The sequence below is a fragment of the Xenopus laevis genome, chromosome 4S (genome assembly GCF_017654675.1).
Source record: "Xenopus laevis strain J_2021 chromosome 4S, Xenopus_laevis_v10.1, whole genome shotgun sequence".
In the NCBI taxonomy this organism is placed as follows: domain Eukaryota; kingdom Metazoa; phylum Chordata; class Amphibia; order Anura; family Pipidae; genus Xenopus; species Xenopus laevis.
The window spans coordinates 26921003-26948064 of NC_054378.1; the positions used below are offsets into that span (position 1 = coordinate 26921003).

The 27062-nt window shown below is 40.5% G+C and overlaps 1 protein-coding gene across 4 annotated transcripts in view; it reads left to right on the forward strand.

Moving 5' to 3' along the window:
- Positions 1-27062, forward strand: part of LOC108715345 (solute carrier family 12 member 4) — a 287853-nt gene that overhangs the window by 53345 nt on the left and 207446 nt on the right. For 3 of the 4 annotated variants that reach the window (XM_018260421.2, XM_041561093.1, XM_018260420.2), the window contains exon 4: positions 4180-4326. In XM_018260421.2, the coding sequence (XP_018115910.1) occupies positions 4180-4326 (147 nt within the window). Of the gene's footprint in view, positions 1-482; positions 625-4179; positions 4327-27062 lie in introns of all 4 variants that reach the window. The other variant, XM_041561092.1, reaches the window with a different exon arrangement.

A 27062-nucleotide genomic window follows, 5' to 3' on the forward strand; every position in this document is an offset into this window, starting at 1 on the left:
AGTATATGTTATCTACTCTTATTTCATTATCCCTTACCAATACATATTACACTATACGCTCTTGGTGTTCCTTTTGTTTATGCTATGGCAAATGTATAAGACTTTTGAGGAGGAGGTCAGGTGGTCTTATATAAGCTCATGAATTTGTTTGGCTTTGGTATAGGTCCTACCTCCTTGTTTGGGAGATGCAATACTACCCATCTGTACTGACATGTTGGGACTAGAAGAATTTAATTTCTCATTATTCTGATCTGAGCACACAGTATTTTAAAATGTGCACACAAAATAATTTTTTGTGCACATCGCCAAGAAGGAATTCGAGAAAATTTCCCTCCAGTAATTGTGATCACTTACCTGATTCCCTGGCCCAGTGCTACTATTAGCAGAAAACTGCACTGGCCCAGGTTTTTTATCAGGAGCACCATAAAGCAATCCTCATCCTCTTATCTCTTACTTATCATCTTTCTTTGTGCATAAAATAGCTGGGCTTTCTGCTGTCTGCCCTGGACATTGAAGATAGAAAGGAAGAAGAGGATCGTTCCTTGGTGCTTGATCAGAAGTACCCAAGACCAGTGCAGATTTCTGCTAACTGGAGCACCAGCACAGGGTATTAGGCAAGTACAGGTAATTAAAATCATTGGGGTGTCTACCATTTGATACCCCCAGTGATTTACACTTAAGTTCTCCTTTAAATTCAAATTTATATATTGTTGCAGGCAACCTTATCCTCTTAGAGCTGCCAATATAATTCATGAATTCTCTCCCTGAATGAACTGTATTGGTTGATACATTAGATGGCTTTAAGTAGAGGTTGATGGCATTTTAGCAAGGGAAGAAATACAGGGTTATGAAAGATAGCTCATAGTACAAGTTGATCCCTCCTATTGCCATCTTGGAGTCAGTAAGGAATTTTCCCCCTCTGAGGCAAATTGGAGGGGCTTTTTTTTGCCTTCCTCTTGATCAACTAGCAGGCAGGTTATATTTATTCTTATTAAAGGTTGAACTTGATGGACATGTCTTTTGTTAACCTAACTTACTATGTTGAGTTACTATGTTATGAATCTGTTTCTCTGTCTTTAGTAAACATATATATGCAGAAATATAGCAGCTTTTATTGTTGTAGTAGTTGGCTTGTCATATGTTTTCACAGCGAGTCATCTACTTTGGCCTCACTGTAAAAACCTATTTGTAGCCATTATAAAGCAGCAGTTGCTTGTGTCCCTGTGTGGCTTTACCATATTCTTTGAATCATTGCTTTATGTGTCCGTTATGTCCATCAAAACAGCTATCCGAAAGATGTAGTCCTGGTAACTCAATATTTTTTTAAAAAAAAAATGTAATTTCAGTGAATCATTACTGTATATAGCTCACATTGTAAAGCTGGAGCCATTTGCAAAGCCAAGATAGGCTAAAAAGTAAATAAACACAAACCTGAAGCTTGCAAATCTACTGAATAGTGTCTACACTGTGTGATCCCTGGTCAAAATACCTGATCCATGATGGAGTTCTGTCCAAATCATTGTTCTTCAGATTTTTTAAAACAAAAAGTTTTTTTACAAAAAAATTTTTATTTTGAAATTGGGCATGTGGCTAGACATGATGTCTGTTTCCCAGGTGCCCTCAGTCATGTGACTTGTCCTCTGATAAACTTCAGTCACTCTTTACTGCTACACTGTTAAGTTGGAGTGATATCACCCCCTAGCTTCCCCCCCAGCAGTCCATCAGCAGCTATCAACAGAACAATGGACAGCTAACCAGATAGCAGCTACCTGACACCTATGCTGAAGGATTTAGCTGCCTGAACAAATAGTGCCTCCACTGCCACTACTGTCCTGAATTTTAGCAAGTGGGTGAACAGGCAAAGCTACCTGTACTGCCCCTATAACTTAGGGTGACCAGGCATTTCTCTGCAAGCCAATACACTATGGAGAAACTGTCCCATGTACCATCAGCCTAAATTAACTGGTACAGTAAAGTAGGTATACATTTATGCCCTTCTAAATAATGGCTTCTATGAACAATAACTCCAGATCATAAATACATTATAAAATGAGGAGTAGTGGCACCCAAAATACATTAAATACAATGAAACACATTGAGGTCTTTAGCCTCCTATATAATAAATACAGTGAGAGCCAGTGGGAACTTTAGGCCCAAATACATTTTAAATAATTGACAGGCAATTGTTTGGCTTCCCAAACATTTCCTGAAGGCTGGAGAAGATTTGAGCATTGTAGAGATAAAAATGAAGTCAGAAATGGGTTTGTATTGCTGAAAGTGATAAAATTCCTCTTATCTCTGGTGTTTCAGTCTGGCAGCTAAATAGTTCAGGTGCAGAATCTGAACTGTTACAATTTAATACATTTAGTTGCTAAATAAGGTTATCACCTAATGTAGCAACTAAATTCATTCAATTATAACAGTTCTTTAAAGAACGGGGATCCAGCAAAGCCTCATCCCACATACAACACATTTGTGGAAGTGTATTATGGCTCGAACAAAAGGGAACCTCAGAAAAATAGTTTTTGATGTCCATAAAGCTCTAAAGAGATGGGACTCCCTCCAATCAACAGTCAGACAGATTGTGTTCAAATGGAGAAAATCGAAGACCATTGTTATCCTACCCAGAAGTGGTTGACCATCAAAGGTATCTACAAATGTAAGGCGTCCAATATGTTAAAAAGGAACCCAGGGTAACTTTAAGCAACTGAAAGCCTGTCTTGCATTGCCGAATGTTGATGTTCAGGAGAACGATGACCTTGAACAGCAATGGTGTGTATGGCAGGGTAGCAAAGAGCGAGCCACTGCTGTCCCCTAAAAATATTGCAGGCTGTTTGATAAAAATCGTGTGGACAAACCAGTAGCATACTGGAAGAATTTTTGTGGGCAGATGAAGCCAAAATATAACTTTGCTTAAATGAGGATTGTTACATTTGGAGAAAGAAAATCACTGCATTCCAGCATAATAACCTTGAAACATGGTGGTGGGAATGTTCTTGCTTGGGCCTGTTTTTTGCTACGTATGGACCTGGATTGCTTGCCATTATTGAAGGAACAGTGGATTCTGAACTATATCAGAGAATTCTAAAGGAAAACGTCTAGACACCTGAACTGTGTTTCAAGAGACAATGGGTTATGCTGCAAAAAACAATCCTAAACATACCAGTCGTTACCCAAAATATGAGCGGTTCATTGAAGGAAACAACCAACATCTAAGAGCTGAAGCTGTTCTCTATGGAGGAATGAGGGGGCTTAATCACAGACCGTGTTTTCAAGTCTCCCAATGGGTTATGTAGCAAGAAACAATCCTAAACACACCAGTCGTTACCCAAAATATGAGCGGTTCATTGAAGGAAACAACCAACATCTTAAGAGCTGAAGCTGTTCTGTATGGAGAAATGAGAGTGCTTTATCACAGATAGTGTTTTCAAGTCTCATATATTCAAGTTTGTGGCACAAGTTTTTTTTTCTTTTTTTTTTCTCTTGGCACACCTATGGTGTTCATTGTGTTTTTTTTTCTGCTGCCTTTTTATCATCTCTTATAATCTCACATCTTTTAGAAGGAATCTCCGATGGCTTACCCATGTTGGCATATTCCACCTTGGAACATCAGATATGCCCATATACTGTAGACTAGAGGAATTTATTATATGAGACCATACAAGTACAGGAGTAAAAACTGGTACACCGTGAAGAAAAAGAAGTACTGCTCTACAGCCAAACAAGTGGCTCTGCCCTTAAGGCAAGGTTTCCAATTACCAAGGCTAGCTTGAGAAGAGAATCCATCTAAGTCAAGGGGGGGGGCATGTGAAATCTGTATACACTGAATTTTTTTTCACTCCCAATCAAAAGCGAAAACCTCATATAAGAAGGCACTGCCAGTGATCTATGCTAGAGTCAACATTATTCAGTGTGAGTACAAGGAATAGGGAGTTGAAATAGGGAGTTTTTTTTGTTTTTATACAGGACACTTTGGTAACCAAGTGCTGTATTGCCTGGTTGGCTTATTTTCAGAACAGAAGGAGAGGTGTTGGAAGAGTTAGAGATTTAATATATTTTATATGCATTTTTGGCAGCCTCCAATGTATTGCTATTTTTTTATTATACTTAAAAGTATGAAGTAAATGTGTGTGTTTAATACAACAAAGCTCCTGACTTCTCATTCTCTCTATTTCACAGACTCCGTGCATGGGTACACTGATGGGTGTTTACCTCCCTTGCATGCAAAACATCCTTGGCGTAATTTTGTTTCTTCGCCTAACCTGGATTGTTGGCACAGGTGGAGTTCTACAGACCCTTTTGATTACTCTGATCTGCTGCTGCTGTGTAAGTAAATAATTTTTTTTCAGAGGTTTTTTTTTTTTTTTTTACTTGTTTTTATACTGTAGTTCTATTCTGAACTGCTCTTCGGGCTCGTGCTATGCCCCCCCCCCCACAGTCCCTGGTCTGGGAACCATAGGTACAAAGCTATATATTTGTAGTGAAGATACTGTTGTTGCACTTCAACCATCACAGCATCACAATTATTGTCAGGGGTAATTTCAATGGGTCATATAAGATAATATATAAAATTTCAAAAATTGTATAAAATATTAGCCAAAATAGAACAGTGACTGTAAGTCATATGCATTATATGTAATCTTGATAATTACAGTATATCAAACTATGGGCACTCAGATGTTATTGATGAATAAGTGCAAGTATTGCTGCACAGTTTGAAGATTTCTTGTGTGTAAAAATCACCCATTGCCTTTAATGCGTTTGGTGACCTTTTTTTGCCATTTCACAAATTTGTGGCAAAGCAAAACAGGTCAGGTTCTCCCATCACTATTCCTGTTAAGTTACATTGGTTGTAATAGTTCAAATGATTCATAAATTAAAAGAATGGTAACTCAAAAAATTAAAAAGCACTTGATACAGTGCCCCACAAACGACTGCTTTCTAAACTAAGGACTGTTGGGCCCTCAGGGCTCGGTATTAGGTCCACTTTTATTTAACTTGTTCATTAACGACTTAGGGGAGAGTATTATAAGTAATGTGTTTGCAGATGACCCTAAACTATGGAGCCCAATTCCATCCATGCAGCATCCTTGCAACCGGATCTTGACAAACTGGCAATATGGGCAGCTAAGTGGCAAATCAGATTCACTGTTGATAAATGTAAAGTCATGCACCTGGGATGTAAATATATCCAATCCACTTGTATCCTTAAAGGGGACGTAAGGGCAAAAAAATAAAATCCCATTTTTACTTTCTTTAATGAAAAAGAAACCTATCTCCAATATACTTTTATTAAAAAAATGTTTTTATTGGAAACCTGACTGTATGCAGTGAAATTCCTCCTTCATTTAACTTGCTTTGAGTGCTGTGGATCGGAAACTTAAAACTTTCCCTAGCTGCTCTGCATGGAAACTATCATACTTGCGAACAGCAGGGGGCAACCCCCACCACCTTTCTTCCCAGCCCTGTAGAACTGAAGCAGCTTTGTTTGTTTTCCTGTAGAACAGTCAGCGACTGTATAGAGATTCGTATTGGATTTTATTTTTGCCTTTATATACCCTTTAATGTTTCCAACTCCAGTGGCATGGGCAAAGATCATGGAGGCAGATTTAAACAGATAAACTGGGATTCGCATTGATGGATTAATTTGCTGCAGCCACTGGTTCTGCAGAGTTGGAGAAAGTATGTATTTAACAATACAAAATGTATAAAATCCACATTAGATTACATGACTACACAAGTCCCAGTGCAGTCTGCATATTATGTTTATTAATCAGTCTTGCTGTCAGACCTGGATTTGTGGTGAGGCCACAAAGGCACAGGCCTAGGGTGGCATAAATTAAGGAGCGGCATGCCGCCCAGCCGCACTGCTAACTAACTTCTGGGTGCCCCGGGGGGAAATCTGGCACTGCTTGCTGTATCGGCTTCTGGCAGATATTTTATAATCTGTTCTGATAATTTATGACCCCTCCCAACAGCAGCCCAGACCACACTGAGCATGGGCTTGGTCTTGCAAAAATGTTTAACAAAGTAACAAGATGGTGACCCCCTGTGGCCAACGTTGAAAGTATAGATCATTTGTTTTTTCAGGCTTCTGGTGCAGTAAGTTCATGTTTGTTTAGTATACAAAATACAGCATTTCTAGAATTATTCTATTTTAGACTTTACTTCCCCATTAATGGGACCGCACTGGGCTAATCCACAATGGAAAAGGACCTTGGAGTCCTTGTAGATAATAAACTTGGCTGTTGCAAGCAATGCCAGTTAGCAGCATCAAGGGCAAATAAGGTCTTGAGCTGTATTAAAAGGGCCATTGATTCACGGGAGGAGGGGGTCATTCCTCCACTGTATAGAATGCTGGTAAGGCCCTATCTTCAATATGCCATGTAGTTTTGGTCTTCAGTGCTCAAACAGGACATTATTGAATTAGAGAGGGTCAGAGAAGGGCAACTAAGCTGGTAAAAGGTATGTAAAATCTTTCCAAATAGTACCTGGGATCTTAATCCCTCTGACTCTCCTCGTCGGAGCCTTGAGCTGCTTAGCTAAATAACCTGTCTGTCACTCTTAGAGTGATCTCTTAAAGGTGGCCATACACTATAAGATCCGCTCGTTTGGCAAGGTCGCCAAGCAAGCAGATCTTCACCCGATTTGCCCATTAACGGCTGGGCAATATCGGATGAATCCGAACGATCGGATTACAATAGTACGAATGGGCTCCGATGGGTCACAGGACCGCATCAACTAGCAGATGCGGTCCTGGATCGTACAAAAAAAATCAAACTTGACCGATCAATATCTGGCTGATTTTTGCCCTGATATAGATCGCGAGGACCCATCTGCAGCCCCCACACATGGGCAGATAAGTTGCCGAATCGTTCTAAAGGATTGATATCGGGAACTTTAATCTGCCCATGTATGGCCACCTTAAGGTAAGTAACCCATTTCTTACTAGGTCTGATTCATTTAAGTTCCACAAGAACTCTGCCTGTCTGCTCAGGCTAGAGATGGCACAAAATGGACCCCGAGAGCATGGCTTCAAAGGGTTTTATACTGTAGCATCTACTGGTCCATCTACTGGTCACTATTGTGAACACCAGGACATAGCTTAAGGCAGAACATTAACACAAGTCACTTTTTAGCAAGGGAGGGAATACAGGTTTACAGAGTATTTTTTTTGCCTTCCTCTGGATCAACTACAGTAGCTGTTAGGCAGGTTAAAAGAGTTAAAAGGTTGAACTTGATGGACGTATGTCTTTTTTCAACCTACAGTATGTTACTATGTTATCAGCTATTCATCCTGTGCCTTTTCTCCTTTTTCAGTTTTGAATGGCTTCCTCCATGGGTATACAGCAGCTTGTTTATATAAACTATAGTAGAGTTTCTAAAGCAATCACACCAGCTGGACCAGTGCAGAGCAACTGTACAGTATATTTTTCAATTTAAAACACTCATTTGTTGGTGTTGCTGTTCCTTTAAGGGGCAGATTTATCAAAGTGTGAATTTAGAACTAACCACAGAAAAACTCACTTTCTATTCATTCCTGTGGGATTTTTAAAAGCATTTTTATGAAATGGTGAACTCCATTGATAAATACAATTCAAAAAGTCCCATAGGAATAAATAGAAAGTGAGTGAGTTTTAAATTCACACTTTGATAAATCTACCCCTAAGGGGCAGATTTATCAAGTTTCGAAGTGACAATTAAAATTTGAGGGGTATTATTAAAATTCAATTAAAGTTTTTTTTTTGTTTTTTTTTATAAATTCAAATTTGATTTTCGAAATTTATCATACAATGGCCCTTTAAGAACTCAAATTAGACTATTGGCCACCTTAAACCTGCCGAATTGCTGTTTTAGCCTATGGACAACATCCTGGGATAAATTTGGAGTTGTTTGCAGCTTTCCTGACATTGGTGTTTTTTTCGGAGAAAAAACTTCAAGTTCTAAAATTCGAATAGAATTTGATTAGAATTCTATTAGAGTTCGCGGGTCGATCTTACTCACCTGACTTGGAAAAAATCTGATTCCTTTAATAAATTTCGAACTTGAAATTCAACCCTTAATAAATTTGCACCTAAATGTCTCTTCAGAGATAGAAATGTACAGGCATTTTTTTTCTAGACGTTGTTTAATTACTGAAGTCTTCAATTATTTTCACATATCAAGTTTTTGGTAAAACGCAATGACCTGAAAATTACAGTGTCTTTGTCCTGTAACACCATAAAGAATATTAATTTATCTTGACATACCAATTATTTCCTGTGAGGTAAAAAAGACAGGCTTATTTCAGTGAAAGTAGAGGATGGTAATGTAGAGTTGCAGGTGGACAGCTAATATACTACATCAGATGATAGCACAGAATGTATGGAGTGAGTTAACTCTCAAAGCACCCTGTGGGACAGCCATTCTGGTACAGGAATTTCAGGTTATTAATAATGCAAGGGAAGTTTTAGTAATGGGGGATCTCATCTATTAGAAAGGTAATAGGGCGGCAGCAATAGTTACACTTCACAAAGTAAAGCACCAGATAGATCATTCTATTTTAGACCAATTACATTATTAAACACTGGCCATTACTCTTGCTTTATCATCTTAAACTAAAACTATTTGCTACTATATTAGCATCTCAACTTATTTAATGTTATCCCTCATCTAGTTCAAAACAACCAGGTAGGATTTGTTAAAGGGGAACTATCGCAAAAGAAACTATCTTCCTCTCAGCAACCTGTCACTCTTCATGCTCTTTTTATGTTGAGGTCTGGGTCAGATTTTGATTAACAGGTAGATCTAACATGTCTTTTAGGGGGGCTCCCTAGCCTAGAAGAGCTCACTCAAATAACTGATTCCTGGCACACACCATGCATGCAGAAAAACAGGGTTTCTGTCATGTCTGAATGCTGGTGAATGTCCAGCAGGTTGAAGCCCATATGCTGGGTAACCCAGATAACACCCATTAACTGCAGGATTAACAGCAGATGCCATGGTAAAGTGAGGGAGGTTTAATGGTTAGAATGTAAGCAACAACAAACGGGAGTGAAAACAGAAAAAGCAAAGTCCAGATACATGCCTGGGTAGAGACAACAACTGAGCTGGTCAGGGCTGGCAGAAGACTAGGAATGTCCAAAGGCAGGCAAGTTCAGTGGCAGGCAGCAGTCAAGCTGGGTCGAGTAACAGGCTGAAGGTCAAACCAAGTAATCCCACAGAAGACGGGTAAGGTCAGTGGCAGGCATCGGTCAAGCAGGGTTGAGTAACAGGCCAATGGTCAAACCAGGGAATCCACAGAAAGTGGGTATTTGGAACCAGGTTGGAACAGGTGGACAGGAGCAAGGGAACCAGGCAGCAGACATGGAACCAGGCAGGGGACACCTGAACCAGGAATCACGGAAGTCAGAGGCTGGGCTCAGGAGCTATGATGATAAAGCAAGAGTAATGGGCAGGGACAGGTTTATAAAGGGTCCTGATTATGGGATAGGGTAGGAGTGCAAGGACGATTTTCTTGTGATCCGACGATCTGCGCAAAAACTCAGGCGTCACGTTGGATGCGACAGAAATAAGATGAGTAATGGAAATGTCGGGTGAAGTCGCAGCGTTGATCCGACATGACTGTCGGATGTAGAAGCAGCGTCTGCACCCAACAGTCGTGTCGCGTCAGATCAGCGCTTCGACACCATCAGACAATACTATTACTTACCTTTTTTTCTGTCGCATCTCATGTGCTGCCTGCGTTTCTGTGCAGCGTGCCGGATCGCATGGAAATCATCCGTAAAGTCTTATCCATAGAGAACACATAAGACCAAGAAAGCAGACCGAAAAAACAATGAATACATTTAGGTATAAGGACTGGTCAGGAGCAGCCATGAGAGCCTACAGTGGCTCAACTGGAAAGTGCAAAGTTCCAGGAAAACACATGCTAGAGTTTGAATGCCCGAGAGTCCTGACCGATTTCCATTAGAGCTGTTTATTTTAAAAGACTGAGTTCTAATCAATCTTCTTGGCGAAGGGTGCAACACTCCTCAAAGGATGTATTAGACCTAACTGTCTGTTCTTGCTTCACAGTTAGGTCTGGTGGGGGGGGGGGGGGGTTGCACCCTTTACCTAGAAGATGTATTGGAGCTCATTCAAATAATCAAATAACTTATGGAAATCCTACTTTGCTGCATGCAGGGTGTTAATATATAAATATATATATTTATAGTATAGTATATAGTTTTGTCCCGGGGATGGTTTTTTGTGTTAGAACTAAAACATCTGCTAGGAAAGGTAGCCTCCCTAAAAGATGTATTAGACCTACCTATCAATCAGAATATAACCAATCCCAAAAATTGGAGTGCTGCTCTAGGTCTATAACACTGGATTGGTGTCAGGTGCCGTCAGGTGTCGGGCCCAAAGCTGCCCAAAGCCCAAAAAACTGTATATAGCAAAACAAGAAACCTGTGGCACAACTGATGTGGTTGATTCAGTGATACAGCTCACAAAACAAAGCGGCAACGTTTCGGGCCTATGCTGGGCCCTTTGTCAACTCTAATGGTGTATTACATGTGACAAACATATATAGTGAAAGAGAGGCACAACCCCCGCCTCTCACCACACCCCCCAGGGTCAAAGTTCACAGTGTCCATATTTCTGTTATACTTAGTCCAAAGTTAAAAAAATCAAGTCCAAAAATGTTGGAAGGTTGTAGTTCTGGCACTGATTCACCACAGACGATGTATCGCGAATGTAGCAATATCATAAACCTTGTAACACATTGTGTAAAACATTTAACAAGTGCAAATAAAGTGATACATCAAATGTCACTTAAATTGTAACATGAGGGAATTGATCTATACAGGCCTGAGACATCATGCGGTACCTGTGTAACATACAGTACTCAGCACTTTCCTGAGACACTAAATCGTATGCTCCATTCAGTACCGATACTCAGGGTGTTCCATGTGGATCATATTCCTTTGAAAAAAGCAAAGACAAGAGTTAAAAACATGAATATAGGACAAATATCAAATCCATCATTTGTCATATACACCATCGAACAGGACTTCATACCTAGTACAATATTATTAAATGAATATTGCTGGGGTATAGTCCCTATTAAACCCTCGAGGCCAAATCGTATCCTGTCTGTGTATCCATCGCATCTCCAATTTCTTAAGCATCAAAATCCTGTCTCCTCCCCGTCTAGGGACTTATACTGAGTCAATCACTTGAAAGCGTAATTGGCTTATTGTATGTCTAGCTTCCTGAAAGTGTGCAGGGACAGGGAGAGCAGTCAGTTGTTTACGAATCATAGATTTGTGCTTAGAAATGCGATCTTTAACCCTTTGAGTGGTTTCTCCAATGTAAAGCAGGCCACATGGACATTTTAATAAGTACACCACAAATGTGGAATCACATGTGTAGTAATTTTTTATATTGTATTTTTTACCCGTGTGTGGGTGATAAAACACATCCCCCTTAGTTACTGAATTACATTGCGTGCAATTAAGGCAGGGGAAAGTGCCGAATTTTGGATTACAAAGATAACGTGTGTGCCGCTGTTTTAAAGGTCCAATATCGGCTTTCACTAGTTGGTCCTTAAGATTTCTGGCTCGTTTATAGGCCATTAAGGGTGGTTGTTGAAATGCCGGTATATTGGACAAACAAGATGTAAGTAAGTGCCAGTATTTGTGTATGATTTTAGAAACACGTTTGCTGGCAGTGGAGAAACCTGAAACAAAAACCATTTTATTGTTGTTAGTTTTGTTTCTACTGGGGGAATGTAGTAGTTCACCCCTACTTTTACGGTCAATCAGAGATAGGCCCTTATTTAGAACTTCTTCGGGGTACCCTCTCTCTTTAACGCGGTTAGTCATTTCATCCATCCTCTCTTTGTATACATGTGGGTCGGATACTATTCTCTTGACTCTCGAGAATTGTGTATACGGAAGGGAGCATTTGAGGGGATATGGGTGGAAGCTGTCAAAATGCAAGAGACTATTTTTGTCGGTTGATTTTCTGAAAAGATCAGTTTCCAATTTTGTTCCCCTCTTGGCAATACTGACATCCAGGAAACTGATGCAATTTGTGTCATATGCCCATGTAAATTTAATGGAGGGCTCCATGTTGTTTAGAAAGTCAATGAAGGTTGACAAAGTGTCAGGAGAACCCTCCCAAACCAAAAGTAGGTCACCTATATAGCGAACAAATAGTCAACAGTGAGTTTTGTAGAGGGGGTGTGCATATACCTTGTGTGTTTCTAGGTAAGCCATAAAGAGATTGGCATAACTTGGTGCCATGTTACTCCCCATGGCGGTCCCCTGTTGTTGTAAGTAGTATGTGTCCCCAAAAAGAAAATAATTTTGGTGTAAGATAATCTCCAACAGGTCGATAATAAATATTTTTTGGGGTATAGTGTAATCGGTGTGGTCTAAGAAATATTTCACAGCTGTCAGACCAGAGCAGTGTTTAATGGAAGTATATAGACTGGAGACATCAAGACTGACCAAAAGTATATTATGTGTTGGTAATTGTATGGTTTCCAAGATTTTAAGTAAATGGTTTGTGTCTTTGACATAGGAAGCGGTGTTATGGACCAGGGGTTGCAGGATTTTGTCCACATATATTGCTAATGGACCGAGTACAGAATCTGTGCCTGCGACTATCATCCGCCCGGGGTTTTTTCCCATATTCTTATGAATTTTCGGCAGGGTGTAAAATACAGGGGTTACTGGGTTTGTTTTAATCAGAAAGTCTTTCAATTGGTCATCAATTATACCATCATCCACCGCCTGATGCACCCTGGTCATTATGCATTGTTGTATAGAGATTAGTGGGTTAACAGGGATCTTCTTATACACCTCAACATCTGATAGTTGGTCAATGATTTCTGACAGGTAGTACTCCCTATCAATGACCACCAGAGCTCCCCCCTTATCTGCGGGCTTTATGATTAATTTGTCATTACCCATTAGATCCAAAAGACACTTCCTCTCTTTGCTCGTCATATTAGAGCATTGGTCAGATATAGATGTACGTTGGAGTTGTCCCTTCAATTTGGTTATATCTTTTTCGACCAATTTAACATATGCCTCAACCACATTATCATTGCAGGGTGGCGTGAAGTTACTTTTGTTTTTTAGGGACACTTGTTTCAGTGATAGTTGTGAGTGTCCCAATCCCACATTAGTATATGTGGTTCCTAGTGTGGGTGGTAATTTAGCAAAATGGCATTTCAAATAGGGATGTACTGAATCCAGGATTCGGTTCGGGATTCGGCCTTTTTCAGCAGGATTCGGATTCGGCCGAATCCTTCTGCCCAGTCGAACCGAATCCGAACCCTAATTTGCATATGCAAATTAGGGGCGGAGAGGGAAATCGCGTGACTTTGTGTTCAGAAAACAAGGAAGTAAAAACTGTTTTCTCCTTCCCACCCCTAATTTGCATATGCAAATTAGGGTTCGGTTCGGTATTCGGCCGGAACTTTAGTGAAGGATTCGGGGGTTCGGCCGAATCCAAAAAAGTGGATTCGGTGCATCCCTAATTTCAAACGAAGATTACGGTAAAATCTTTGTAAGTCTATGTCAAGTGAAAATGTATCACACCTGTTGGTGGGAGAATAGGATAAGCCTTTCTGTAATACAGTTACTTGTTCTGAATATAATACAGCGTTAGAAATGTTATACACCAACGTTTTCTGTAATTGTTCCGTGCCGTCCGGTTGGGCTGTTGTCTCCTCTCTGTCATCGCTCCCTGTGGGTAGTGCTGGTAACAGTTCCCTGTGTATGCAGGTCTGCGCTCGCCGTCTCTTGCCCCCTCTCCGTGTCCTGCTGCGAGATCCTGGGGGCTGTTGTCTCCTCTCTGTCATCGCTCCCTGTGGGTAGTGCTGGTAACGGTTCCTTGTGTATGCAGGTCTGCGCTCGCCGTCTCTTGCCCCCTAGCCGTGTCCTGCTGCGAGGTCCTGGGGGCTGCATTCTAAAAAAGAAGCCGATGCTGCTGTGTCGTCAGACGCACTTTCACTCAAGGATCCTGGTAGGCGATCCCACCTCTGCTGCTTTCTGGGGAAGTTGTACCGGCCGCGTCGCGTATTACCCAGAAATGGTGGGTCCCTCGAGGTATCCCGTTGTCCTCCCCGCAGTTCTCGCGGGATTTCCCGCTGTGTGTTGCCGGTCTCCGCGTTCCCTGACGATAGTCCTCAGTGTCTCGCAGGAATTTAGCGCGTTTGCACTCTTCGATTAATCTCCTGTGTTTTAGGACTGCCTCCTCTGTGCGTGCAAGTATCGAGTCTAGTTCATCTTTATTCAAGCTTCCACGTAACTCTTGTTCAATTGTAGTGATATTGGCCTGGATCTGGGGGATAGCTTGCTGCAGGTACTCAATGTTCAATAATAAGATGTCAAACGAGCATTTGTTGATTATCTGTTCGTAACGTTTACTGAATTCAGTATTGTCCAGAAAGATTGTCGGCCTCAAATGTACACGCAGTCCCCGTGGGATCCTTTTGGCTTTGTGATATTCACTGAGAGTGATAGAATGTAATTCAAGACCCGTCAAATGTTTCTTCTCCCTTTCCAATTCTCTGGCTAGGGCATTCCCCGTTGGTAATCTTAGAAAATCATTGTTACCTTTTTCTTGGTTTAATATACTGTACGTATGGCATCTGCATCTGTGTATGCAAAAATTGTAGAGTCCTGTGTATTGGAGCTTGTTAGTGACATTTGTAGAAATATTCAGTAGATCTGGGAGCACATCCGGGCAGAATTATAAGTCAATCCCAAAAATTGGAGTGCTGCTCTAGGTCTGTAACACCGAATTGGTGTCAGGTGCCGTCAGGTGTCGGGCCCAAAGCTGCCCAAAGCCCAAAAAACTGTATATAGCAAAACAAGAAACCTGTGGCACAACTGATGTGGTTGATTCAGTGATCGGTGTTTTATTCAGCTCACAAAACAAAGCGGCAACGTTTCGGGCCTCTGCTGGGCCCTTTGTCAAGCCTAATGGTGTATTACATGTGACAAACATATATAGTGAAAGAGAGGCACAACCCCGCCTCTCACCACACCCCCCAGGGTCAAAGTTCACAGTGTCCATATTTCTGTTATCCTTAGTCCAAAGTTAAAAAAATCAAGTCCAAAAATGTTGGAAGGTTATAGTTCTGGCACTGATTCACCACAGACGATGTATCGCGAATGAATCAATATCATAAACCTTGTAACACATTGTGTAAAACATTTAACAAGTGCAAATACAGTGATACATCAAATGTCACTTAAATTGTACATGAGGGAATTGATCTATACAGGCCTGAGACATCATGCAGTACCTGTGTTACATACAGTACTCAGCACTTTCCTGAGACACTTCATCGTATGCTCCATTCAGTACCGATACTCAAGGTGTTCCATGTGGATCATATTCCTTTGAAAAAAGGAATAAAACACCGATCACTGAATCAACCACATCAGTTGTGCCACAGGTTTCTTGTTCAGAATATAACCAAGACCTCTGCATGAAAAGAGCATTCAGAGTGACAGGATGCTGAGAGTGAGATACTGAAGAGTAGCTTGTATTAAATTTCCATGTTTGCAATAGATCCTTTTAATGGACCTTGTGGAAATGGCCATCTGTACTCTTATCAGTAGATGCAGAGAAGTCATTTGACTGCTTTGCTTTCTTAACTCAAGAAGTTTGGATTCCAGGGCCAAATGTTAAATTCTATATAACAAATTTGAACGCTAACCCTTCAGTCAAAATGCTAGCCTCGGATTCCTCTCACAAGAATTTGCAATATCCAATACGCACCAAGAGTGTCGGCTTTCTGCATTATTTTTTGCACTGGTCATGGAACCCTTAAAGGGGAAGGAAACCTAGTCGGCGCAAAAACCCTCCCCCCCCCTCCCGTCTGTTGCCCACCTCCCTCCTCCCCCCTGGCCTACCCATCTCGCTGGGCAAATGCCCCTAACTTGTTACTTACCCTTCTGCGCAGGTCCAGTCCAGGGAGTTCACAGACGACATCTTCTTCCACGCGATCTTCTTCCTGTTAGGGCCTTTTGCCCAGCGGGACGGGTAGGCCAGGGGGGGAGGAGGGAGGGTGGGCAACACACGGGAGGGGGGGAAGGGTTTTTGCGCCGACTAGGTTTCCTTTCCCTTTAAAGATGTAATTAGAACTAATTGGAATATCCAAGGTCTTCAGGTGGGAACTAAGGTACATAAAATGCCTATTTGTAGACAACATTACTAGTCCTTTCCAACCAAGATATGTCTATTTTACATAGTTAGTTACATAGTTAAATTGGGTTGAAAAAAGACAAAGTCCATCAAGTTCAACCCCTCCAAATGAAAACCCAGCATCCATACACACCCCCCTCTCTACTTTTAATTAAATTCTATATACCCATACCTATACTAACTATAGAGCTTAGTATCACAAGAGCCTTTGATATTATGTCTGTCCAAAAAATCATCCAAGCCATTCTTAAAGGCATTAGCTGAATCAGCAATCACAACATCACCCGGCCGTGCATTCTACAACCTCACTGTCCTGACTGTGAAGAACCAAATGAAAGTTCTTTTCTTCTAGTCTAAAGGGGGTGGCCACTGGTACGTTGATCCACTTTATGGGTAAAAAGGTCCCCTGCTATTTGTCTATAATGTCCTCTAATGTACTTGTAAAGTGTAATCATGTCCCCTCGCAAGCACCTTTTTCCAGAGAAAACAACCCCAACCTTGACAGTCTACCCTCATAATTTGTCTTCCATCCCTTTAACCAATTTATTTGCACGTCTCTGCACTCTCTCCAGCTCATTTATATCCCTCTTAAGGACTGGAGTCCAAAACTGCACTGCATACTCCAGATGAGGCCTTACCAGGGACCTATAAAGAGGCATAATTATGTTTTCATCCCTTGAGTTCATGCCCTTTTTTATGCAAGACAGAACTGTATTTGCTTTAGTAGCCACAGAATGACACTGCCCAGAATTAGACAACTTGTTATCGACAAAAACCCCTAGATCCTTCTCATTTAAGGAAAATCCCAACACACTGTCTTTTAGTGTATAACTTGCATTTATATTATTTTTGCCAAAGTGCATTTATCAACATTGAACCTCATTTTCCAGTTTGCTGCCCAGTTTTCCAACTTAGATAAATCACTCTGCAAAATGGCAGCATCCTGCATGGAACCTATAGTTCTGCACAATTTAGTATCATCTGCAAAAATAGATACAGTAATTCCAATGCCCACCTCCAGGTCATTAATAAACAAGTTGAAAAGCAAGGGACCTAATACAGAGCCCTGCGGTACTCCACTAACAACACTGGTCCAATTAGAAAATGTTCCATTTACCATCACTCTTTGTAGTCTATCTTTTAGCCAGTTCTCTATCCAGGTACAAATACTATGTTCCAGGCCAACATTCCTTAATTTAACCAGTAACCTTTTGTGTGGCACTGTATCAAATGCTTTAGCAAAGTTTAAGTAAATCACATCCATTGCCATCCCAGAATCAAGGTCTCTACTTACCTTCTCATAAAAACCACTGACGTCCGACTAACTGGCCTATCGTTTTGAGGCTGAGAACGGTATCCTTTTTTGAATAGAGACACCACATTAGCAATTCGCCAGTCTCTCTGCACTATGCCAGATCTCCATGAATCCTGAAAAATTAAGTAAAGAGGTTTGGCAATCACAGAGCTAAGCTCGCTAAGTACCCTGGGATGAATACCATCTGGCCCCGGACCTTTGTTAATCTTAAAGGGATACTGTCATGGGAAAAACATTTTTTTTCAAAATGAATCCATTAAAAGTGCTGCTCCAGCAGAATTCTTCACTGAAATCCATTTCTCAAAAGAGCAAAAAGATTTTTTTATATTCAATTTTGAAATCTGACATGGGGCTAGACATATTGTCAATTTCGCAGCTGCCCCAAGTCATGTGACTTGTGCTCTGATAAACTTAAATCACTCTTTACTGCTGTACTGCAAGTTGGAGTGATATCACCCCCCTCCCACCCCCAGCAGCCAAACAAAAGAACAATGGGAATGTAACCAGATAGCAGCTCCTTAACACAACATAACAGCTGCCTGGTAGATCTAAGAACAACACTCAATAGTAAAAACCCATGTCCCACCAAGACTCCTTCAGTTATATTGAGAAGGAAAAACAGCCTGCCAGAAAGCATTTCTCTCCTAAAGTGCAGGCACAAGTCACATGACCAGGGCCAGCTGGGAAATTGACAATGTCTAGCCCCATGTCAGATTTCAAAATTGAATATAAAAAAATCTGTTTGCTCTTTTGAGAAATGGATTTCAGTGCAGAATTCTGCTGGAGTAGCACGATTAACTGATGCATATTGAAAAAAAACATGTTTTTTCCATGACAGGATCCCTTTAACATGTTCTAGTCTCTTTTGAATTTCATCATGTGTGAACCATGCATCATTAGTTGTATTACTAGAATTGGGACTATTAAGAAGGAAACCTTCACTTATTGGTTCCTCATTTGATGAATCTATTATTATCAATTGTGGTATCTAAGATCAGCTGAATACATTTTCACTAACTTGTTATTTATTTTTATACTTAATATATTGTTTTTTGTATACTTCCTTTGGTTTTTAATAAGCGCATGCTTTATCGATAGAAAGTACAACAGGGTGCTCTCCTTTTTAGTTAGCAGTTTATGAGCTTGCAATTCAGGTATTCGGTATCACTACCTAATAATGATATAGTAATGTTACTTTGACACAGATGTATTTATTTCAACACAGTTTATATGTGCAGTCTCCACATCCTATTACAGTAAAATCTTAATCTTATATCCTTTCCCAGGCCCAGCACAATAGGTGGAGGGTTAATTTTTGTTTAGGAAGGTTAAGGCTAATGTTTCTTCACCAGCAATTTTCCACTGACGGAAAAAAACGCTGACTCGGTCAAATATTAGAAGTATTGGCAAAAGTTGTATTTCCCCTGTCTCAACACACAGGGCAGATTTTTGTCTAAAAATGCACAACAATCTGAAATCTGTCCCATACATGATCTGACACTAAAAATTTCCATTTCAAAATATTAATCTACATTAAAAGTTGGCTATAGGTCATGTTAATTGTTTGTCGCGGATAGTTCTGCTTTTGTAAGTAATTTGAAGTTCCTAAACCTGACTGTTTTGCCAACCTGACTGTCCCTACTTAACCTGTCAGAGTTTCTAATGCTAACGGACTAATGCTGCACAAATATAGCGACCTCTCAAAGTAACAGGGTAGTAAGAAAGGTAATGTAAAAGCATCAGGCAAATACTTTTATGGTAACATTATGAATAGCATTCAAAGACAATGTTATGATAGAAGATAAAAAAGGTTATTTTCTGATGGCAGTATCTCTTTAAGAGCTACTAACTGATGCTTCCACAGGCTGCATGGTTAAGTACTAAGTAATTTTCCATTTGCCATGGACGAAGCCCAAACCATTTGAAATTAACATGCATAGCACTCTCATCAAAATTATAGAAAAAGTTCAGTTCATCTACATAAGTGGAAATTATGGGTAATGATTTGGGTGTTTAGCATTAAACTATAAAGTAATGGTCTACTTTCACATAAAACACAAGGTATATACTAACTGTGTCATTTGAGACATCATACATGCAGAGTATGCAAGTATAATGCAGATATATTTTGGTCCCCTTTTTTACTGCAATAATACAAAATAGTAGTTGATAAGACTGAAAAAAAATTGCATACATAGTTAGATTGCGCAAAAACACACACACTGACCACTCTCATAAACTATAGATACTCTAACTATATATTTTAGTATAACATAGCCTTGGATATTATGCTTGTCCAAGAAATCATCAAAAGTCAACAAAATTGGCCATCACAACATCATCCAGCAGTGCATTCCACAGCCTCGCTGCCATCACTGAACCAAGTATGCTTCTTCAAATGAAAGTTATTTTCCTCTAGTCTGAAGGGGTGGCCTCTATTGCGGTGATCTTCTTCTTTATGGGTAAAAAGGTTTGATGATATTTGTCTATAATGTCCTCTCATTTTTCCAGAGAAAACAACCCCAACCTTGTCTAATAATAATAATAATAATTGAAGTCTTCCATCCTTCTAACCAGTTTGGTTGCACTTCTCTGCACTCAGCTCATTTGTATCCCTCTTAAGGACTGCAGCCCAAAACTCCAGTAAGAAGGAATGGCATATTTATTTGGTAGGCAGCTAAGATTATAAGACCTTTAACCCCTTAAGGAAACTGTCACCAATATCCAATCACAATGGTACCATTGAACTATTCAGGTAGGTGGTTGCTGAAACTCAGAGGTTTGAAAGTGTGATTCTAGTCACAATGGTACCAAAATGACTGCATCACACCTTCACAGTTTCAGCTAACCCCTACCTGAATAGTTTAATGGAAATACCGTTGACTGTTATGTTTTGTGCCAGCAACCCTTTGCGATAACACCTTCCAAAACCACCAATCCATGATGAGTTGAGATGCAATGTAAGTTGCACATACCACACAAGCAGGTGGAGGATGAGCATGTGATTTGTCTCTTGCCCCTGTTTGCAGCACCAACAACCATCTTGGGTAAAGCTCAGTCACAAAAATGGGTGGTTGTGGGTTCACACCTGAGACCAATTTCAAAACGTTTAGAGGCAGTCTCTCCCTCTTAAAAGCCGCTCAGCAGTTGGTGGGGGAGGATAAAGCACACCGTTTGAAACCAAGGCACAGGAGATGTTTACATAAAGAATTGTTAATAAACAGAGAGGTAAAATTCCTTTTTTACTATGATTAGAGGTTAATAAGTTAGGGACCACCATGTGGGGTTTTACCTTGACCTTGGTATGGTGGCTTATCAATATTATGATCATAACTTTGTAACAAAAAAACCCTGTTTCAAAATTACATGCACTTGCATATTTACTTGAATCATTTAGACAGAGCTCTAAACGTTTTGAAATTGGCCTTAGGTGTGCACCCACAACCCCCCATTTTTGTAAAGCTCAGTCACACCTAGTAACTGCTTGGCACATCAGCTCATAAGCCTTCCCATCCAAAATCTCACAAGATTTGCAGTGCGAAATTTCTTGATGATATCACCAGGCGAGGATTTTTTTTGACACTGGTCAACAGCACCCCTCTACCCCATCCTCCATGCTAAAATAGATATACGTATTGGTTAGACAGAGAATTCAAAAAAAAAAAAATAATTCTTTCAATTTTTTGGGCAAACATGTTTGGGGAGGCTTAGACTTTCCAAGCCTTAAATCCTCCTATGCCCAGTGCCTTGGTGTTATCTTTCATGTTGCCCTGTCCTTCACTCCTCTCTGTCGTTTAATCATTTTCATCAAGGAATGTATACAAGATGCCAAAAAATTAGAATTCACTTTATTACTAATTTACTTTACTTAATTTACCTATACCAGAGCATGTCACCACAGAAAGACCCAAAAGCTTGGAGTCGTTTGGAGATTTTCCACAATGAGCCTTTAGCATTTTGAGTTGTCAGTGGCAGGTCATCGACAAATGCTAAATATATCAAATTAATTTTGTTAATTCTGATGCCATGAAATGAATTGAACTTATCTAATGTTCTAATCAAAGGTTTAGTAGTATATTAGTAGTATTGGGGACAAGGGGCACCCCTGTGTTTTTCTTTGTTAATTTTAAAAGAGGAAGATTTCACTCCAGCTATTAGTATATGGGATTCAATAGAGGTGTACAAGTATCTAATAAAGCTGAAAAAAGGGACTGTTATCCCAAAAAGTTCCAAGCAATTGAAAAGATGGTTCCATACCACGTTATGAAACGCCTTTTCAGCATCCAGACTGATCACCATGCATGGGGGAGTTTGTGTCTCCTGGCATCGGAAATAGAACAGAGTACTGTTCTAATATTTTTGATGCCACTCTATCTGCTTAAATCTTGGATAACAATTTCATGTTTAGTAACGAAATAGGTTGTTCGTAAATAAAGATTTTTCCTTCTTTAGGAATGATTATAAAATGAGAAAACTAAATAGTAGGTATGATTCAGTTTCCAAAATTCATTACTTCATAGATGTAGATTCAGAAGGTGTCTGTGTTACACCTCATGTGCAATAATCCAAGAATAATAATTGAATTAAAACAGCTTCAGGCAGTAGTTTTAAACTGCAATGTGTTTATTTAGCAGTGTAGGCACACTACATGTTTCGGGCATAACCCTTTATCAAGTTAATAAAGGGTTATGCCCGAAACATATAGGGGCAAATTCACTAAGAGCCGGATATGCGCTAGCAACGACTTTGCCACACTTCGCCAGGCGTAGTTTAGCCGGGGCTGCTCAAATTCACTAAAATCCGCAGTTGCGCCCAGGGAGGCGAAAGGTAGTGAAGTTACGCTAGCGATGCCTAATTTGCATACGGTGCCAAGTAAAAGTACAATGGATGTATATGCAGCATAAACTACATTACACTACACAAGCTTGGGAAACATTCATTAAATAAAATAGAGGTCTTATATTGCCCACTGTATAGTTTAGGTGCCATATGTTAGGAAATGTAGTGGGAAAGATGGGTACCCCAAAACAAAATCACTCTGAAAAATGTAAAAGACGCCAGCGTTTTTTGGGACTTAGAAAAATTTCAACTATTTTTGAAGATCCTCCTATCTACTCTATTGCACTTCGCCTGGTCTGAGCTGGTGAAGTAAAGTCTGGTGCAAGAGGTAACGTTCAGTAAAATCCGCAAGCTAGTGAATTAGAGTAGTTACGTCCCTTAGCCAGAGCGCAACTTCGCCTGGCTTAAGGGTGTGAAGTACTGCTAGAGTCTGTCTACTTCACTAGTGAATTTACATCAGGGACTGTTAGTAAATTGGCGAAGTGGCAAAATTATGAATTTTCGCTAGCGTTAGCCACTTAGCCCTTTAGTAAATTTGCCCCGTAGTTTAAAAACTACTGCCTGAAGCTGTTTTGATTCAACTATTGTTCTTTGAAAATGAGAAAACTCACTAGTTGGGAATTTCTTACCAGATAACGAAATGTCATAAAAAGCTCTGAGAGGAAAGGGCAGATTTTAATAGTTAATAATTTGTAAAAATATTTGTGGTAGACCATCAGGCCCATCTGCTTTTTTTCTTCAGATTTTTAATAGCAGTTGAGACCTCATCAATTGATAAAGGTTTATTTAGGTTGTCTAGTTGTTCATGTGAAATCAGGGGGATCTGGGCTTTTCCAAATAATTTAATGCTATTTTCAAGATTGTAGTCTGAAGAAGAATATAAGGTTTCGTAAAATTCCTTAAATATTTAAACTAGTTTTGATGGGCTATTGGTCAGGGAGCCAAGTTTGTCTTTCGGTTTAATAAATTTCGTTTTTTTATTCCAACTTTTAAAAAGATAACCAGGACTTTATTCACTTTATTACTGCAATTGGCAAAAATCTCTTAAAGTAATCCAAGATTTTAACAAATCAGTTACCTCTTTGTACTTTTGGGTATTTTCAGGTGAAGGAAAGTACTTTAGGTTAAAATAGCATCTCTTTGTTGCATACTCGGTTTCAAAAAGTTGTTATTTAATTTATGATGAAGACAAACCCTATAGGAGCAAAATTCTCCTCTAATAACCAACTTCCAAGTCTCCCACCACAAGGAAAGGTTGTCTTTATGCTGGAAATTTTCAAGAAGAAATAGGTCCCATCTTCTGATGCAGAAATCTCTTCTGCATCAGAGTATGGTATGTTGGTATTTAAATTGAAACCGGAGCATGATCAGAATGATCAATTTAACCTATATCTAAACTGGAGGGAAAAAATGTTAACTAGTATGCTATTGCTTAGTTGCTCCTAACTGCTGGTATGTGTATGATAACTCCTTTCCCTATGTGGTTTTGATGTTGTATAGCCCACATTCTTTGATAAGTGACCCCTACACTGAGGGCAAACAAACCAGAATCCTTGATGACCCCAAGACCTGTAAGAGTTGTGTACTGTCTGGATCCTACATTGACTAAACTGGGCATGCTCACCATATGGCACTCAGTATTAGCTGTGATTGGCACCATTACAATTCATGGTCGGATGGTCCCTACAGTGCCCCCCTGGCCTATCATGTCATTGACCCCTATTGGAAGCTGCCTTTGTGGTTTGGCTTACAAAGTTTGGTACCTAGGATTCCAAACTGTTAGTCTTTTTACATACATGGAGGACCACAGAGACTACCCAGCTGTAAGCCATCACAGCTGTATCCACATGCTCCAGTAACCAGCAATAGCAGTGCCCAGCGGCATCATCCAAAAGCAGAAATACAGAATGCTGCCTGGCTACCATCTAGACTCTGAGGAAAACCTGTGATGTTGAAGTTGCCATGCTACAATAAAGAGCTGCATTCCCTCAAGGAGTTTTGTTGTGTAAGTCCTGCCCTATGCCCATGTCCTCTTTTGGTAAGGTGCTGTGACATATCCGGTTCTTGTTCCTAAGTTATATTGAGAGGAAAAATGAGTAAATTCTTTTTCCATTGGGTGTAGTTACAGTATCTCCAAATATCTGTTAGGTTAAATGTGGTCAAAATTTCATTCATCCATTTTAACTGCTTTACCAGGAGTGATTACCTTTGAATCTAAAAAGTGAATATGGGTTTCATTGAAGTCCCCTCCTAAAATTATACTAGACTGGGGGAGATCTGAGATTTTAAGATTTAAATAAACAAAAAAACTTTCCTTAGTATGATTAGGGGTGTATATGGAGACAAAATGCCATTTTCTATCGTTAATCAATACATCAGTGTATACAAATCTGCCATACTCATCCTTTTGCACTTTTAGGATTTGAGCATTTAATATACTGTGAATTAAGATAGCTACCCCTCCTTTCTTTTTAATAGCAGGGGAGAAGGCTATCTCACCTAGCCAAGCTCTAAACATAGTATTCTTATCATTTAAATGTGTGTGTGTGTAGGGACCTATAAGATTTGCTATGCTCGCTCCTCTAGCTTTAAATCCCTACCCTTCCTCATGTTCCCTAGTTGCTGGGCAAAAACCCATGTATCTAGTTAAGTATTCACTTATCTTATTATTGGCCAAGAGGTGCAATGACCACTTCCTACCACACTTCAAAATAGTTTGTGGAAAGGGGTTGTTGTAGTGGAATTAAATGATCTTTTGCCTTAATGGACAATCGATCCGGAAACCTTGATGTATCGTGTGGTGATGTTGCGCATATCCCCCGGAAATAACGTCACAGCAGTCGTTTTTAGCTGGGGTCCAGTATTCTGCCTCCCTCTACAATGGCCAGTGGTTTATTATACACCAAGACAAAAGGTGGTCTTACAATATATCCAATCAATGAGCATGTTATGCTATGAATCAATTGGTGGAACCAGCACACAGACACATGTCCATAGAAGAGGGGGGAGGAAAGGTAGACTGCCCTAGGCAAACAAAAGACACCAGGACAAAAGGCACTTCCCCCGGTAATATACACAGACACAGTGATCTTAGCATGGCTTGTACTGAACTTGTAAAAGTACCCCTTTGTTCAGTGGCCCGTATTCCTCAATCCCAACCGGCGCCACACCCGGGATGCTGCAGTCATGCCTGATAAACACAAATCGGATGGGAATCGGAATGATCGGGCGACTGTGCAAAGGTCGGTCGTAAAGACGCTTATCCCGCATTGGTGGCGGCCATATGGCGAAATATGAGAAATTTCCACGTCAGTCCCTCCTCTTTCGCCATATGTCGTCACAGCAACGGCTTCCTAACGCTACAATCACTCCAACCAAAGCTTCTTAAGGGTACAGAAAGAAAAGGGAACATGCTACACTACAAATGCACTAACAAGAAGAACCGGCCTAATATTCTTGATCTTCTTTATATCTTGATCATGAGGTCCAGACTGGCCTTCAGGGAGGTGATGTCATCATACAAGGTTTCTGGTTATGTCTTCTTTGAGAAGAACAGCCCAAAAAAAGTCTCCAAGAAGGGAAGAAGTCGGTTCTTTTAGGGACAGTCCATAGTTTGTTAAAAAAAAGTGGTGGTTCTTCCTGTGCTGATCTTCCTGAGGTAAAGGGTTCCGGATGCTTCAGGCGATGGCTCTTTATGGAATCATCACATGGTCCTCTGCACGGCTCTTTGCAACTTGGTTCACCAAACAGGTCATTCTCGCCGTCACATAGAGGAGGAAAAGAAAGCAGAGCAGCATCAGGACATACACTCCAACTTCTTTAAGCCATGATCCAATAGAAAACAACATATCACCGAAGCCCCCTAAACCTTTAAAGGGGTACCAACCCTCCTCTGCAATAGCGCGTGCTTGTCCCTGTAACGCTTTCACCTTGTCAAGATGGGCCTGAACCTTGTCCCCAGTATCTTCCACCCAGGTACAGCAATCCTCCCCGATGAACTCACAGAAACCCCCCTTTGGTGCTAAAAGATAGTCGAGAGCCATTTTCTCCTGAAGCATAAGGGTCTTCAGCTGTCGTTGTTCAGAAGAAATTTCTCTCATGGCTTCGAATGTCTCATTAAACATCTCGTCCATTATGATGGAAAAATTATTTAGCCGCTTCATAAGTTCTATACCCCATCCGGTCCATGCCGTAAACCATGCCCATGCACGGTCCCCTGCGGAGAATAGCTCTCTCCTGGTCCTTCTTCCCACACTTACCCTCCTCTGCACCATCAAGTCCTTGTGACCGTCGGCAATGTAGGAGGCAGGGACTAACCTGACTAAGAAGCATGACCCTCTAGTATTCGGGGGAACGACTCTATAGGCAGCCTGGCCTCACAAAAAGTAATAGGGCCCAGTTAATGAGACACAAAGGTCATTGGGGTTACGGTTACGGGCATTGCGCAACAACTGGATGGATAATGGGATTGCTGCACCCTCCTGAATGTCACACCCTCCCCCCCAGCAGACATAATCATGTCTGGTGGTTAGGTTGTTATTGTCAGGGATTCTATGGTCGATCTGGATGGTTATCCCAGATGGGCATTCGGTCCTCCTCAGGGACTTGGCTCCAAAACCAGAGCTGATATTAAAACAAATCCCGCGCTGGCCTAATTGACCGGATACCCACACGGGTCTGCTAAGTCTAGTACAAGCCTCGGGGCTGACAT